Source organism: Macaca nemestrina, chromosome 12 (assembly GCF_043159975.1).
Source record: "Macaca nemestrina isolate mMacNem1 chromosome 12, mMacNem.hap1, whole genome shotgun sequence".
Classification (NCBI taxonomy): Eukaryota; Metazoa; Chordata; class Mammalia; order Primates; family Cercopithecidae; genus Macaca; species Macaca nemestrina.
The window spans coordinates 72,105,416-72,122,571 of record NC_092136.1 but is presented as its reverse complement, the minus strand read 5'-3'; the positions used below and the strand labels follow the sequence as shown (position 1 = coordinate 72,122,571).

Sequence of the window (17,156 nt, the reverse complement as noted above, 5' to 3'; positions counted from 1 at the left end):
AGCAAAGACTTGGAATCAACCCAAATGTCCATCTGTGACAGATTGGATTAAGAAATATACATATACACCATGTATATTTGGCACATATACACCATGGAATACTATGCAGCCATCAAAAAGGATGAGTTTGTGTCCTTTGTAGGGACATGGATGCAGCTGGAAACCATCATTCTTAGCGAACTATCACAAGAACAGAAAACCAAACACCGCATGTTCTCACTCATAGGTGGGAACTGAACAATGAGATCACCTGGACTCAGGAAGGGGAACATCACACACAGGGGCCTATCATTGGGAGGGGGGAGGGGGGAGGGATTGCATTGGGAGTTATACCTGATGTAAATGACGAGTTGATGGGTGCAGCACACCAACATGGCACAAGTATACATATGTAACAAACCTGCACGTTATGCACATGTACCCTACAACTTAAAGTATAATAATAATAAATAAATTAAAAAAAAAAAAAGAATTAACAAAGCCTTTGTGTTATATGGGACAACATAAAGTGACCAAATACACACATTATTGGTTTCCCAGATGGTAAAGAGGGAAGGGAAGGGTTAGAAAATCTATTTGATGAAATAATAGACAAAAACTTACCAAGTCTGACAAGAGATTTAGACATCCAGATACTGGAGGCTCTGAGACCCCCCCAGCAAATGAAATGCAAAAAGGCATTATCCATGTTACATTATAGTCAAACTATGTAACATCAAAGACAAAGAGAGAATTCAAAAAACAGCAAGAAAAAAGCATGCAGTCACCTGTCAAGGAACTGCTGTAAGACTAATAGCAGATTTCTCAGCAGAAACCTTTACAGGCCAAGAGAGAACCAAGGATACTGTGTTCAGCAAAATTATCCTTTATAAATGAAGGAGAAGTAAATTCTTTCCCAGACAAGCAAAAGGTTAGGGAATTCATCACTACTAGACTGGCCCTAAAATATTAATATTGGAGGTTGTTCTCCATCAACTGTATAAATATATTTAATTTTTTCTAGTATGACTTTGTTTTTTGAGATAGTTTTCACTCCATCACCCAGGCTGGAGTGTGGTGGCATGATCTTGGTTCACTGCAACCTCCACCCACCTGCCGGGTTCAAGTGATTCTCATGCCTCAGCCTCCCGAGCAACTGGGATTACAGGTGCACATCACCACACCGGGCTAATTTTTGTCTTTTTAGTAGAGATGGAGTTTTGCTATATTGGCCAGGCTGATCTCGAGCTCCTGACCTCAAGTGATCAGCCCACCTCAGCCTCCCAGACTGCTGGGATTACAGGCATAAGCCACCACACCCAGCCTGTAGTATGATTTTAAATTGTCCCTTTTTTTTTATTTTTTACCAACAGTGCGTGTAATCAGTCTTTTAAATTGTTTGCCTATCTGATGATACATGCAGCATTTAATGTCATTAAACAGCCTCAATTTGCATTAGACTTTTGTAGCACTACTTTCTCTTGGACTTTTTTTTTTTTAAATATGAGGACAGGTTTTCATTCCTTTCTATGTAAATGTGTCTCAAAAGTCTCTCAACTCTCTAATGACTCTTTTAAGTAAGCTTATTTATATTCCTGCCTTTAAATCTTGTCTATGAACTGGTAATAATAATATATTTTTATTAACTTTTCAACTTGGGAAACAAAAAACTGCCTCTAATTTTACCTTCTTTGTAGATCTCCTCATATCTGGAATGTTAAGTAGCTGCTTGTTTGCATGTGATTTCTCTCTTTCACAATTCCATCTGCTATAATGACACAAACTGTATCTTTATGTCTTTGTAAAATAGACCTACTGTCACTCCCCTGTGTGAAAATCTATTGTTTCTCCTTGCCAATAGGATAAATTTAAATTTCTTTTTATGATATTCAAAACCATGAAGAAAGCTGGCACCAAATTATCTCTCTACTTATCTCTGGCCATTTATCCTTTCATCCTTGGTTTTCTAACCCTTGGGCACCTCAGTTGTAGTTGTATTTCAGTTCTTATCAACACCTCAACTGGACTAAAAGCAGTCTTTTTCCCTGCTTTTATTTCTGTTACCCAGAAATATTCTCCCTTTCTACTACTAATAACAACTGTATATAAACATTTATTAAAACACTATTCTTCTTGTTATTAGTTACTATATAAATTATTCTTAGGTTATGAACTTAATCACATTTTCTTTTCTTTGTTTTGAGACAGTCTCGCTGTCGCCCAGGCTGGAGTGCAGTGGTGCAGTCTTGGCCCACTGCAACGTCTGCCTCCCGGGCTCAAGCAAGTCTTGTGCCTCAGCCTCCTGAGTAGCTGGGATTACAGGTGTGCACCACCATGCCCTGCTAATTTTTGTATTTTTAGTAGAGATGGGGTTTTACCATGTTGGCCAGGCTGGTGGCAAACTCCTGGCCTCAAGTGATCTGCCTGCCTCAGCCTCTCCAGGTGCTGGAATTACAGGCTTGAGGCACTGCACCCAGCCATTAATCACATTTTCCTGAGTTGTCTTGAGATGTGATGCTAGTAGAAAGATGTATTTCTAAGCCTAGGGAAGACCTATGGTTTTGTTTGTTATATCTTAAACACTTTTTACTTTGAGATAATTGTAGCTACACATGCAGTCGTCAGAAATAATAAATACCAAGAGTGCTCTTACATTCCCCACCCAGTTCACCCAGTGGTAGTATCTTGCATAACTGTAGTACATTATCACAACCAAGAAATTGATACTGATACAGTCATCCAGCCTAATTCAGAATTTGTTAGTTTTATACACATTCATTTGTGTGTATATAAGTGTGTGCACATTGAGTTCTGTGCAGTTTTACCACATTTGTAGCTTTGTGTGACCTCTTCCACACTTAAGATCTTGCTAAGAATTTAACAGTTAAGAATTTCTTGATTTCTTTCTTTTCTTTTTCTTTCCTTCCCGCCCCCCTTTTCTTTCTTCTTTCCTTTCTTTCAAAACAGGGTCTCACTTTTGCACCCAAGCTGGAGTGAAGTGGCTCACTGTAGCCTCAAACTCTTGGGTCCAAGTGGTCCTTCCACGTCACCTCCTGCGTAGCCACCACTACCACCATGCCTGGCTAATTTTAAAATTTTTTTGTAGAGATGAGGTTTTGTTATATTGCCCAGGCTGGTCTCAAACTCCTGGCCTCAAGCGATCCTTCTGCCTCAGCCTCTCAAAATGCTGGGATTACATATGTGAGCCAGTGTGCCTAGCCTTGATTTATTTCTTAATGAGAAATTTCTTCTGGTAAAGTTTTCTAGGTTTTCCTAGACATCTTGTATGATATTCATATAAGAAATAGTTCACAGCGTGAACTTAGGTGGTATATGGATGAATGGTTTTGTATTTTACTAGTTATAACCTAATTATTATGGCAAGTATTTTTCAGTTAGAATAGTGATATAAAGTCGTAAGATATGTGTATTTTAGTTTAAAAGGTTAGTCATTTTAACAAAAATGATAAGTAAATAATGGTACAGAAGATAGGAGACAAAAATAGTAGAGGATGTATACCAAGGACTTAGGATACATAAGTCTTGGTATAAACTATTTCAGAATGAAGAGACCCTTTTTAATGTTCAGCATTGTTACTGAGACTAAGAACAATCTTATGTCAGCAAAAGAACAGAGGTTTGGGAGCCAGACACATTTGGGTTCAAATCTAGGCTCCATCATTCCCTCCTCTCCTCCTCCAGTAAATATGTATTGAGTGCCTGCTATGCCATACCCTGTGCCAAACATACAGCAGTAAATGAAACAAATCTTCTGCTGCGTGGAGCCTACATTCTAATGAGGGAAGACAAACAGTAAACAGGTGAATAATTAAACATATATGCCAATTGGCGATAAGAACAGTAAGCATAGTAGGGAGACTACAGAGGGCCAAGAAGTGATTGCACAGCAGTTGCTGTACTGTGCAGAGCACAGGTGTTGTGGGACAAGGCAGAAGCAGAGAGGGCAGGTAGGAGACTGTTGTAGTAATCTAGGCATAAGGTAAGGGTGGCTCAAAACAGGGTAGTCACAGTGGAGGAGACTGGCAGTAATTAAATTCCATGGTATTTTTTAAGTCTAGCAAACAGGATTTTTATATATATACACACACACACACATATATATGTACACACACTTTAAGTTCTAGGGTACATGTGCGTAACGTGCAGATTTGTTACACATGTATACATGTGCCATGTCGGTGTGCTGCACCCATTAACTTGGCATTTACATTAGGTGTATCTCCTAATACTATCCCTCTCCATTCCCCCCGCACCACGACAGGCCCCAGTGTGTGTTCCCTACCCTGTGTCTAAGTGTTCTCATTGTTTGATTCCCACCTGTGAGTGAGAACATGCGGTGTTTGGTTTTCTGTCCTTGCAATAGTTTGCTCAGAATGATGGTTTCCAGCTTCATCCATGTCCTTACGAAGGACATGAACTCATCCTTTTTTATGGCTGCATAGTATTCCATGGTATATATGTGCCACATTTTCTTAATCCACTCTATCATTGATGGACATTTGGGTTGGTTCTAAGTCTTTGCTGTTGTGAATGGGGCCACAATAAACATACGTGTGCATGTGTCTTTATAGCAGCATGATTTATAATCCTTTGGGTATATACGCAGTAATGGGATTGCTGGGTCAAATGGCATTTCTAGTTCTAGATCCTTGAGGAATTGCCACACTGTCTTCCACAATGGTTGAACTAGTTTACAATCCCACCAACAGTGTAAAAGTGTTCCTGTTTCTCCACATCCTCTCCATCACGCAAACAGGATTTCTTGATGGAGCAGATATGAGAGAGAAATGAGGAATCAGTGCTGATTCCAGGGCTTTGGGTTTGAGCCAACTACTAGAAGGTTTGAGTTACTGTCAATGAGATGAAATAGATAGATTGCCAGAACAGGTTTTAGGGAAATCAAGAATTTAGTTTTATACATGTTAGGTGTAAGATGCCTACTAAATATCCAAGTTGGATATGTTGAACAGGCGCAGTTAGGGTTTAGGGAAGGTGTCTGTCTGGGCAGGAATTAAAAATTCAGGAATTGAGCTGAGAGTAGTAGTTCATGCATGTAATCCCAGAACTTTGGGAGGCTAAGGCAGGAGGATAGCTCAAAGCCAGGAGTTCAAGATGCAGATTAAGCAACAAAGTGAGATACCGTTTCTATTAAAAAAAGGAAAATACCAGATGCAGTGGCACATGCCTGTAGGCCCAGTTACTTGGGAAGCTGAGGCGGGAGGACCACTTGAGCTCAGGAGTTTGAGGCTGTAGTAAGCTGTGATCATGCCAGTGCACTCCAGCGTGAGCAACAGAACAAGACCCTGCCTCTTTAAAAAAAAGAAAAGAAAAAAACTTTAGGAATAGCATATTGATACTCTGTAAAGCCATGAGACGGGATGTCTTTAAAGCCATCTATAGAGTGAGATCATCTAAAGAGTGAATGTAGGTCTGGTGCAGTGGCTCACACCTGAAATTCTAGCACTTTGGAAGGCTGAGGTGGGAGGATTGCTTGAGCCCAGGAGTTTGAGGCTACAGTCAGCTATGACTGTACCACTGCACTACCACCTGAGTGACAGAGCAAGACCTTATCTTTAAAAAGAAATAACAAAATAAAAATTTAAAAACAATTTTCAACAGAGTGAATGTAGTTAGAGAAGAGAAGAAGCCTGGGGTCTGACTTGAGGGCACTCCAGTATTTATGGGGCAATGAGATGAAGAGGAACTGGCAAAGAAGACTAAAGAATGGCTGGTGAGGTAGGAGTAGACCAAGGGAGAGTGATGTCCTGTAGCCAAGTGAAGAAAACATTTCAAGAAGGATGAAGTAGGTCAGTGTTGCTGATAGGTCGAGTAATAGAATCAAGACTTGAACTATTTGGACTAGCCATAGGAAGATCTTTGATGACTTTGGCAAGCAATTTCAGAAAAGTGGTAGACACTAAAGTCTGATTTGGATAGAACTGAGAGACCCAGAGAAGAGAAAGTAGAAACACTAATTTTAGACAATTCTTTCAAGGTGTTTTTCTGTAAAAGAGAGCAGACATTAGGGTGGTAGCTGGAGAGAAATGGAGGTTTGATGGAGATTTTTCAAATGGAGATATTATAGCGTGTTTGCTCACAAGAATGCTCCAGTAGAGAGGGAAAAACTGACATTGTAGAGTTTTGAATTGATATTCTTAAGTGAGAGGTTGTATAATATAGTGTAAATTTGAGGAGTTGGCCTTCAGAGCATGGGTAGTTCATGGAAGTAATAGGAGGATTGGCAGAATGTATGGGTGCAGAGACAAGGAGTTTGGCAGATGTGGTGGGAACATATGGACATTGCCCTCTGATACTGCCACTGTTGGCTACAAGTGTGTTCGTATTAGAGGTTTGAGAAGAGAGAAGTTGGGAAATAATTGTGTAGAAGGGTGGTTGAATGAATGGATTAAGGAAATATAGTACCCTTGCTGGGTATCACTAAGGGGTTACTAGCATTCATTTGACATCAATTTAAAATGCGACCAGGCAACGTAATTATCTTTTTCTTCAGCTACATTCTTCTGTATAGTTTGGTATAATCTTAGCAGTTTTAGATTTAACCAAGGTAGGAGCTTGTAGGTTGTAAAGGTGGAAAGAGAAAGAGGCAAGGGTAATAAGGGCATACATAAGGGATTGATTATAAGGGTAGACCATGAAACCTAGACTGGGTAATGAACTGAAAAGGGAGATCATGAGAGGGGCAAGAGACAATGGAAAGGGGGTAGGACCAAATGGATTGTGGGTTCTTATAGGATTGAGTAATTGTTGGACTCAGAATTCTGAAGGATGTGAGTAGAATCAGGAGGTGTTGGTCAGAAATCAGAAATTGAACTTGGGATGAGAGCAAAGCAGTAGTTATTAGTAATGGCAGAGTCTAGGTTATGACCATGGAGGTGCTATTTCCTGTTGAGTAGCCTTAGAAAAATTTCATAACCTCTCTGAGCCTCACTTTTCTCCTCTGTAAAATGGGAATAATACCTATCTTACAGAGTTATGATGAGGATTAAATGATATGATAAATGTAAAATACATAACATAGTGCTTACCATGAGATATGTAGAATGGCAAAGTACCGTGTATGCTTGATACTTTTTTTTTTTTTTGGAGATGGAGTCTCACTCCATTGCCCAGGCTGGAGTGCAATGATGCCATCTTGGCTCACTGCAACCTCTGCCTTCCAGGTTCAAGCGATTCTCCTGTCTCAGCCTCCTGAGTAGCTGGTGGGGTTATAGGCACCAGCCACAATGCCTGGCTAATTTTTGTATTTTTAGTAGAGACGGGATTTCACCATGTTGGCCAGGCTGGTCACGAACTCCTGGCCTCAGACAGTCCGCCTACCTCGACCTCCCAGAGGGCTAGGATTACAGGCATGAGCCACCACGCTGGCTGATACTTTTCTTATCCTTCAAAATTGCTTCATATGAAACCTGGTGCCTGGTGAAATAAAAATTTTTTAAAAATCACTCTATGACCCGTGATTATTTTTCCTTAATTGGAATGAAAAACACCACTACCATTGGGAATACCACTATTATGTTAACAAGAAGTGCTTATATTTCTGTTACAATTCTGCTACTGTTACTGTTTATTCATTTAAAAGAATCTGTGTATTGTGAATTTTCATATCATTTGCATTTAATTTTTAAAATAACCCTGTGAGGTAAGTGGTGCAGGAATATTTGTTATTTCTCCATTTGCCAGTTGAGGAAATGAAAGTATAGTGAAGTGTGCTGCTTATAATTATTTTGTTAAAACTAGAACTTGAACTTAGGTCTTCTGACTGGTGACTGAATTCTGTGCTTTTCATGGTATATCAGTGTTCAGGATATGTTTCCCTGCTATAAATCTGCTAAACTCTAAAGGTCTCTTTTTAAACTATCTTTTTAATGAAAGGATTTGTCTTTTTATTGTACAGTCTTCATAGTTAATACATTCATCCATTCATTTATTTACTCATTCAGCACATATTATTGTAATCATTCTTTATTTGCTAGACCCTAGGAATGCAATAGGAAGACATATACTCCTGCCTTCATAGCGCTTTCACTGTAGTGAGAGGGACAGACGTTAATAAACAATTGCATTAAAATATTTATAATTGAAAGAAAAGTGCTGGAGCTGTGAACAAATGACAAAGAGTAACTTGATTGAGTTTGGGGGTTGGCTTGGTGGTGATCATGAAAGACTTCCCAAAGGAAGTTACATTTAAACTGAGATTGGAAGGGCGAACAGCTATTACCTAGGAGAAGGGATAAAGAGAAGAGGGTGTTAACACTGAGAGAAGAACGTGGATGAATGGTCTCTCCCTCCCTCTCTTTCTTCCTATCACAATTCATAATAGTTTTTTTTTTTTTTTTTTTTTTTTTTAAGACGGAGTCTCGCTCTGTCGCCCAGGCTGGAGTGCAGTGGCCGGATCTCAGCTCACTGCAAGCTCCGCCTCCCGGGTTTACGCCATTCTCCTGCCTCAGCCTCCCAAGTAGTTGGGACTACAGGCGCCCGCCACCTCAGCCGGCTAGTTTTTTGTATTTTTTAGTAGAGACGGGGGTTTCACCGTGTTAGCCAGGATGGTCTCGATCTCCTGACCTCGTGATCCGCCCGTCTCGGCCTCCCAAAGTGCTGGGATTACAGGCTTGAGCCACCGCGCCCGGCCCATAATAGTTCTTTTTCATTGTCTTCATTATTTTAAAATATATTTTAAGTATAAATTAGTAGTTACAAATCGTAGTACTGAATTTTTATCTCAGTGCATTCTTCAAGTAAATCAATTGTTGGAACTGCTTAGAAGGGAGAGCCTGCGGTGAGTTTACATTGCAAGTTCCATTGGTTGTCATGCAGTGAGGCCATGGAGGGCGTTCATTTTGCTGTTCTTAACTTCATCAGTGCTTTTATGCTGACAGTTTTGGCTGGTGCAACACACTGAATCTTTCCAAAGGGATAGTGATACACCTCTGCCTAAATAATGACTATTTCCATCTAAACTGATTCATCTGGTACGTTACATGAACTAATTTGTAAGACTCCATGGTTGAAAACCATAGTTTATCAAGTTTTTTTCTTTACTTCTAAATAAGATAGGAACTCAGGCAATTTTTCCTTTTCTTCTACACTGTCATCTGTTGACCACAGTGAGCATTCTGTATAGCATGTGGTCCCACATTTTGCTGTGGTTGAAAATCTATATGGATTTCCCACAAAAGGGAAATCTCAGGAGAGGAATATTATAATATATCAGAATTTCACTTTAAGGACTCATTTTAAAAAATAAAGCACTACCATTGTTATAAGTTATTGATTGTGTTTATAAATAGTGTAGGAGCATGCTAGAATTGACTAAGGCATTTAGCAAGTAGGAAAGAAGGTTGAAGAGGAAATTGGCTAGAAAAAGCAAAGGATTAATAATTCCTTGACTTGACTGAGATTGCTGAGCACATTTATCAAGCAAAGGAGATGGGACTTGCTTAGAATGAATCCAAAGCACAGTGTGATGCTAAGCATTGTTATAACAGGAAGACAGATGTAGAGCAAACAATATTATAGATTTATTTTGTCAGACAGAATAGACTTTGCATGCACATAAACAGTTGTTCATGATATATTTTTCCAGCCACGTCAGTTTGAGTAATATGATGTCATTGAAAGACAATATACTATATATAGAGGTACCCAATCTTTGTCTTGTATCTCAGTAGTGCCACCTTCTTTTTATATGACCTAAAGTGATACTTTAAAATCTCTCTGGGCCTCAGTTACCTTATTAGTAAAATTAGGAAAATAATGAAGTAATAAAACTTGATACTCATAATTATGACCTTGTGACAGCAAAAGACTTGGAGAGTCTGAAATATTCACTGATTTTTATAGTGTGAGCTTTGTAATTCTTGTAGCACTTTACTCCATTGTTAAGAATAGCTAATGAATCAAAACTCCCTATTGCTGAGCTATAAGAGGAATAGAGTATATGCCATGTTGCTTCTTACATGTGTTGAAATATTGCCCATAAGCCAGTATAAATACATTAAGGAAGACATTCATGTATTCTGTCAGTGCTACCCTGTGAGCGAAAGGTTAGCCAACTTTTTCTTACTGTTCCCTGCCTAATGCTTTTCTATCCCTCTTTGAATTTAGGAGCATGTATCCTGTTTGGAAATCTTTTCTCGAGGGAACAATGCAGGTAGCCCAGTCTCGGATGAATATATGTGAAAACTATAAAAACTTCATTTCTGAGCCTGCAAGGACAGTGAGAAGCTTAAAAGAACAGCAACTAAAAAGGGTATTGTTTTTATTTCTGCTCTTATATGCATTTTACTATCTCAGCGCTACATTTGTAATCTGTAAGATTATGCTAAATCTTATTTAAAACTTTATATGGTCCTGTATGTTTTCTAGTTGACATTTTACTAGGATTTTCTGATTTCAACATGTTCTCATTAAGTACTATGTTTTATTAACTGCTAAAAGTGAATATAATTCAAATCCGTGAACATTCAAGAAGCTCAGTAAATATTTTTTAGAAATACCACTTTTCGGCATAATTCATGTACATAGATCTACTTAGTTTCACAATATCGGCATAGTTTGGTGTATATTAGAATAGTTACAAGGTTATTAATCCCACTGATTCTTCAAAAAAGTTTACATTAATTTGTCTTACTTTCAACTTGACCCATTTTGTATAATTAAAGGAAATTGACACATTTTGACTAAATATAAAAAACTTATTTTAAAAACCCTGTTGGACTCTAAACTTTATATGGGTTACACATGAGTAAATGTTTTCAAATGGATGTATTTTATTACACAGAAATAAAACATTCATAGGAAAATGGCATTGCTTAATGTGACTTTTTAGAAAAGTTGGCTGTTGAATAGGCGATTGAATTGCGTTCTTTTGGAAATAGAGTTACAAAAATTGAGAGTATCATTATACCTAATAAGTAATTAAAATTTTTTGTGAAAGTATTAATACTTTAGAAAATATTAAAGTAAAAGAAAGAAAATATTAAAGTAATTATTTAGGGAAATAATATTTTGGAAGCCATCCAGTGTTTTGATTCTAATTGTAATTTGGATTTTCAGAACATTTTTACAAACACCTTTCCCACCCAAAACCCCTCAATTTTCCATTTGCCAAAGATGATTCTAGTGGCTTGAAATCAGTATGTTAAATGTATATGTGTCTTTATGTAAAACGTTAATTTCTTTAGAGCACTCACCTAATATTAGTCAGTTAACATATTTGTATAAGAATGCTTGTGTTTTATCTTTGCCAAAAAATACCTCTTTCAAAACAAACATAGTGAGTAACCTATGTGGTCACTGGCCAGTGATTTTGAGTTGGAAGAAAGTTGTGTGTGTGTGTGTGTGTGTATGTTTTTGTGTGTGTGTGTGTGTGTGTGTGTGTGTGATTGTGCAGAAAGTAGGTGGAAGGTAGGGGGAGAGAATTAATACTAGTATAACTTCCCAACCAGGAGGAAATACTGCATTTCAAATTTCCGGTGCATTCATCACATTTAATTGAATTACTGGAAAGTTCCACCTCACTCAGTATCAGAATATTCTGAGAGTTTAACTACCTCTGGTTCTTTTCTCTTCCGTTGATGAAGTAGTCTTAGACTTGAATTTAATTGACATTCCTGGGCAAAGAATGTTTGGTAAGGCCGGGTGCAGTGGCTCACACCTGTAATCCCAGCACTTTGGGAGGCCGAGGTGGGCGGATCACGAGGTCAGGAGATCGAGACCATCCTGGCTAAAACGGTGAAACGCCATCTCTACTAAAATACAAAAATTAGCTAGGCATGGTGGCATGTGCCTGTAGTCCCAGCTACTTGGGAGGCTGAGACTGGAGAATTGCTTGAACCCGGGAGGTGGAGGTTGCAGTGAGCGGAGATTGTGCCACTGCACTCCAGCCTGGGCGACAGTGAGACTGTCTAAAAAAAAAAGGAAAAACAAAATCTTTGGTAAGATTCAACAAATGCTCATGTCTGTGAATTAACTTGTTTTGTATTATAGCTGATAATCTATTTATGTTACATCTAAGCAATTGTTAAATATTCAGTACATATTGGGTAAATCTGTCAGGACTCTGAGATAGCAAATGACAGAAACCTCCTTCAAACTGTTTAAGCCAAGAAGGGAATGTATCTGCTTGTATAACTGAAAGTTGAAGGACTTCAAGCATGGATGGATCTAGGGGTTCAAATGATGGTATTAGAATTCAGACTTTCTTTCCATCCATTAGCTCTGCTTTTCTGAACGGCTTCACTCACTAACAACTCTCTCCACATGGTAACCCCCAATGTGCCAGATTCATAAATCTTAAAGGTAGCAATCCCAGATTTTTCTTTTTCCCGAATGACCAGAGTTGTTTTGCATAGCACCTGCATGATTTGGCATTCCCACCAACAGTGCACAAGGGCTCCAATTTCTCTACAGCCTTGCCAACATTTGTTATCTTTTTTTAAAAAAATAGCTTCCTAACAGGTGTGAGGTAATTAATATTTTACTGTGGCTTTGATCTATATTTCACTGATGGTTAATGATATTAAGCAATCTAATATTCTTTAATATCAATTTTTCCCTCCACTATTAGCTTCTTACTTTTTAAATCCTATATTCTTTTAGTAATTACCTTAGAGAATCTAATATGCCTCCCTAACTTATTACATTACCTTGAATCATTAATTTTACTATTCCCCAAACCTTGTTCCAAATTACCTTTTTTTTTTTTGAGACGGAGTCTTGCCTTGTCACCCAGGCTAGAGTGCAGTGGCGTGATCTCATTGACTGCAGCCTCTGCCTCTCAGGCTCAGGTGATCCTTCCACCCCAGTCTCCTGAGTGGTTGGGATTACAGGCGTGTACCACCACGCCTGGCTAATTTTATTGTGTTTTAGTAGAGACAGGGTTTCACCACGTTGGCCAGGCTGGTCCTGAACTCCTGACCTCATGTGATCTGCCCACCTCAGCCTCCCAAAGTGCAGGTTTTACAGGCATGAGCCACCTCGCCTGGTCCAAATTAACTTATTACAGTCTACCTTGAATTAGTATTTTACCACCTCATGAACAATATAAAAATCTTCTAGCAAGATAATTCTATTTAACTCCCATTTATGACTTTTTGGCTGTTAGACCTTTTGCCTCTGTTCATATGTCTTTTCTACTTTTTTAGCATTTTCTGTTTTCCACCCTTTTTTCTCTGTGTACTTCAATCTGAATATTTAACAAGTTTGTTAATATACTGTTCTACTATTTTGAATCTGCTTTAAAAACTCATATTTTGGGGACGGGAGTGATGGCTCACACCTGTAATTTCAGCACTTTGAGAGGTCGAGGTGGGAGGATCATTTCAGTTCAAGATCAGCCTGGCCAACATGGTGAAATCCTGTCTCTACAAAAAATGCAAAAATTAGCCAGGTGTGGTGGTTCATGCCTGTAGTCCCAGCTACTTGGGAGGTTGAGGCAGGAGGATCACTTAAGCCCAGGAGGTAGAGATTACAGTAAGTCGAGATCATGCCACTGCACTCCAGCTTGGGTGACAGAGGGAGACCCTTTCTCAAAAACAAAACAGAAAACCTCATCTTTTGGAATCTTAATGTACTTTTCAGTTCCAGGATTTTTATTTGACTTTTAAATAATACATTCCATGTTTCTGGTACAGTTCTCCATGTTTTTCCTTTATCCTCTTAAACATGTTACTACTAATCTCTGTTGTATAATTTCACTATCTTAATTGCCTGTAGGTCTCTTTTAACTGCCTGCGGTTTTTCTTGATTTTTGGTTATTTGGATCTTCTGTTTGGTTATGACTCACAATGTTGGACATTATGAATAAAAATTATAGAGGCTCTGGAAGATGTTATTTCCAAAGAGGGTTAAGCTTTCTTCTGGCAGGCAGATAGAATGCTATTAGATCACCTTGGTTCTCCGTTAGGATCTCTGGTTTTAGGCTTTTTAGGGCTATTCTGTTTCACTTACTCCTAGAGTTTTAACTGAAAGGTTAAACTAGGTTGCTTACCAACACCCTTCTACTTTGACAAGACTTGAACTCTAACCTTTGTCTTCTCAATGTCATGTAGCTGCTCTGATGCTCTGATCTCTGCTCACTCTTTAGCCTCTCGGCTACTGTTCTCCACTGGATTTCTTGGCATTTCACCCAACACCTGCTTTTTAGAAGTTGTCTGTTAACCGAAGGGGAAATTGCATACAGACTTTTGGACTTACTTTTCTGCAGTACCCCTCTTTCTAGACCCTTACCTCTCAAGTTCCTGTTCTTTTGGCATCCCTAAACTCCAACCTCTGTCCCCCCAGTCTAGTAAGAATGCCACTTTCTGTTTCTGTCCTATTTCTTTATACCGTGATTCAACAAATGCCCTGAGAAAAAAGCCAAGTTGAATTTAAGACTTACCTTGGTGTATTCCTCTTCTCCCATGTGTCTTAGTCCTTTAAGTCCAGTGTATGGTTGTGGTCTTTAATGCTGGCAGTTTTTAAAAAACGCATTTTGTCGAAAGGTAGTCTGATCCAAGTTGTTCTGTTATGATCAGAACCAATCTGACTTAAAATTCTTCCTCTGTAACATTTTAAAGTTCATGTTCTTTTTAAGATTTTCTCTAATTTGGCTATTTTATAATGCTTGAAGGATAAACACAGTTATATTACAATTCTGAAGAGCCCCAGTTTATAATGAGGATTATGAGAATTATTACATTTTTCAAAATTATTTTCTATATGTTGACATTTACTTAAAAATTAGAACAAGAGCCATAATAATTTAAGGCTTTTTGCCATTCTTATGTTTACTTAACCATACTTTTGTCCGTATCTTTCTCATGTATACTAGAGTTTACTTACCTTCCTTGAAATATTGTGGTTCACATTTGTGTAACACTTTAGAGTTTGCAGACTGCTACTATATCCATTATAGTCTCATTTGATTTTTATACAACCCTGATAGTATTTAAGTATTATTATTTTACAAATGATAAAATTAAAGCTAAAAATATTAAAGAGACTTAGGTAGTAAATAACAGAGTGGGAACTTGAATATACTACTTCCTAATTCCAAATCCTATACAATGCTTTTAAAACAAAGCTTAATATTGAAACAGGTTTATAGAAAAATACATGTAAATGCCTTCACCATAGTAGACTACTTAATTCTCTTACTCCTTTTATCTTCATTCTCTCAGTTTCCTAATTTTTCATGTTTCTACATAACCTTTATGTTTATTATTTTTTATTATTTTGTGAATTTTTCCATTCTGCTTTCTTTAATCTTACATCTGGTTTTGGACATTACCCTTAAGTCTACAGTAAAAATTAACTTTTTATATTTTTTTCTTAGGATAAATTTCCAGGGCATTATTACTGGGTTAGAGAACCTAATCATTTATAGGACTTTGATGTGTTGGCCCAGGTTACTTTTATTTTTATTCTTATATTCAAATTATTAGCAAGTTTGTTATTGTGTCTGTGTCATACTCAGAGACTATACTTTTAACTTCTTTTTTTTTTTTTTTTTTTTGAGACAATTTTTCTCTGCTCTGTCACCCATGCTAGAGTGCGGTGGCATGAACATGGCTCACTGCAGCCTCAATCTCCAGGGCTCAAGTGATCCTTCCACCCCAGCCTCCCAAGTAGTTGGGACTACATGTGCTTGCCACCACACCTGGCTAATTTTTGTACTTTTTTTGTAGAGATGAGGTTTCACTATGTTGTCTCGAACTCCAGGGCTCAGGATATCTCACTTTCTCAGCCTCCCAAAGTGCTAAGATTACAGGTGTAAGCCACCGCACCTGGCCCAGTTTCTGGTTCTTAATATCGAATTGTAGCCATGAAGCCTGCTTTTAGCTCTTCACACCTGCAAACACAGCGTTATTAGGATGTTCAGCACTTCTTTATGGGAGTGTCAGGTTGTCATCATATCATTTATTAAACAAAAGCTTTGTATTTGATAAGTACTATTACAATTTAGGGGGAAAGACAACTTTTCTTTCTGCAAGATAAAAGCTTACTTTTAGTTTATATATAACGAAATACTATTCAGTGATAAAAAGGAATGAAGTACTGATACCTGCTACAACTTGAATGAACCCTAAAAATGTTTTGTAAGTGAAAGAAGTGAGACACATAAGGCCACATATTATCTGATTCCATTTGTACTAAATATCCCAAATAGGAACTCCATAGAGACAAAAAGTAGATTAATTGTTGTTAGAGGTGGGGAGAAATGAGGAGTGACAGCTAATGGATACAGAGTTTCTTTTGGGGGTAAGAAAATGTTTTGGAATTCAAGGAGAGTGATGGTTGAACAACCTTGTCACCACTGAATTGTATACTTTAAAAAGGTGAATTTTGTTGTATGTGAACTATATATCAGTTTTTTAAAGCTTACTTTTAAGATAAACTGTGTCTATAAGAGACTTTTGAAACATGGTCATCACAGAACTAGGGTACACACTTTAATGGGTTGCATGGTAAATGGTATCACATCCTTGCCGTGTGACTCGGAATAAATTATTTAACATCTGAGTCTATTTTCTCATCTTAATGGGATCACTACTACTACTACTACTACTACTACTACTACTACTACTACTACTACTACCTTTTCCATAGAGTTGTTTCAAGGACTAAATGTGTTAATGCCAGTAAAGTGCGAAACATAGCACTTGTGCAGTGCCCACAAGGGGTCTTTTTAGAAGTAATAAGCATTCAGACTCCCGTGGCTGTCATAGGCCACACCTGACAAGAGGTTTACTGAGAAGGACAGAGTACAGGGAACACAATGTGTCAGTAGGGAAGCATCTAGCATCAATGGGATTAATTCTCCCACTATTGTATGTCTCAGTCCACGTAGCCAACCAGTCATTCTGTTTGGTCCTCCAAGTGACAGGTCTAGGACAAGGGAGTAAGACTCACATTTGCAGGGCCAGTTTTAGCCCCTAAAGGAGACTAAAATTTTTTTACAACAGCTCTATAGACAGAGCTTCCAGGGTCCCTGTAAGGGACATGTCCAGATACACCATACTCACAGAAGCCCAAAGCAATGGCTTTTCTATCAGATATTTATAGTTAATTTTTAGCTTATCCCAAATTGATGCAGTTTGCCTACCAGGGTTTGTAAGCAATGTTGCCTAACAACACAGCTGACATTGTGTCTT

The 17,156-nt window shown here is 38.2% G+C and overlaps 1 protein-coding gene across 4 annotated transcripts in view; it reads left to right on the top strand.

Moving 5' to 3' along the window:
• LOC105468711 (FCH and double SH3 domains 2) overlaps positions 1 to 17,156 on the top strand; it is a 339,082-nt gene that overhangs the window by 157,898 nt on the left and 164,028 nt on the right. For all 4 annotated transcript variants that reach the window (XM_011718976.2, XM_011718974.2, XM_071075241.1 and 1 more), the window contains exon 5: positions 10,126 to 10,270. In XM_011718976.2, the coding sequence (XP_011717278.1) occupies positions 10,126 to 10,270 (145 nt within the window). The remainder of the gene's footprint in view (positions 1 to 10,125; positions 10,271 to 17,156) is intronic.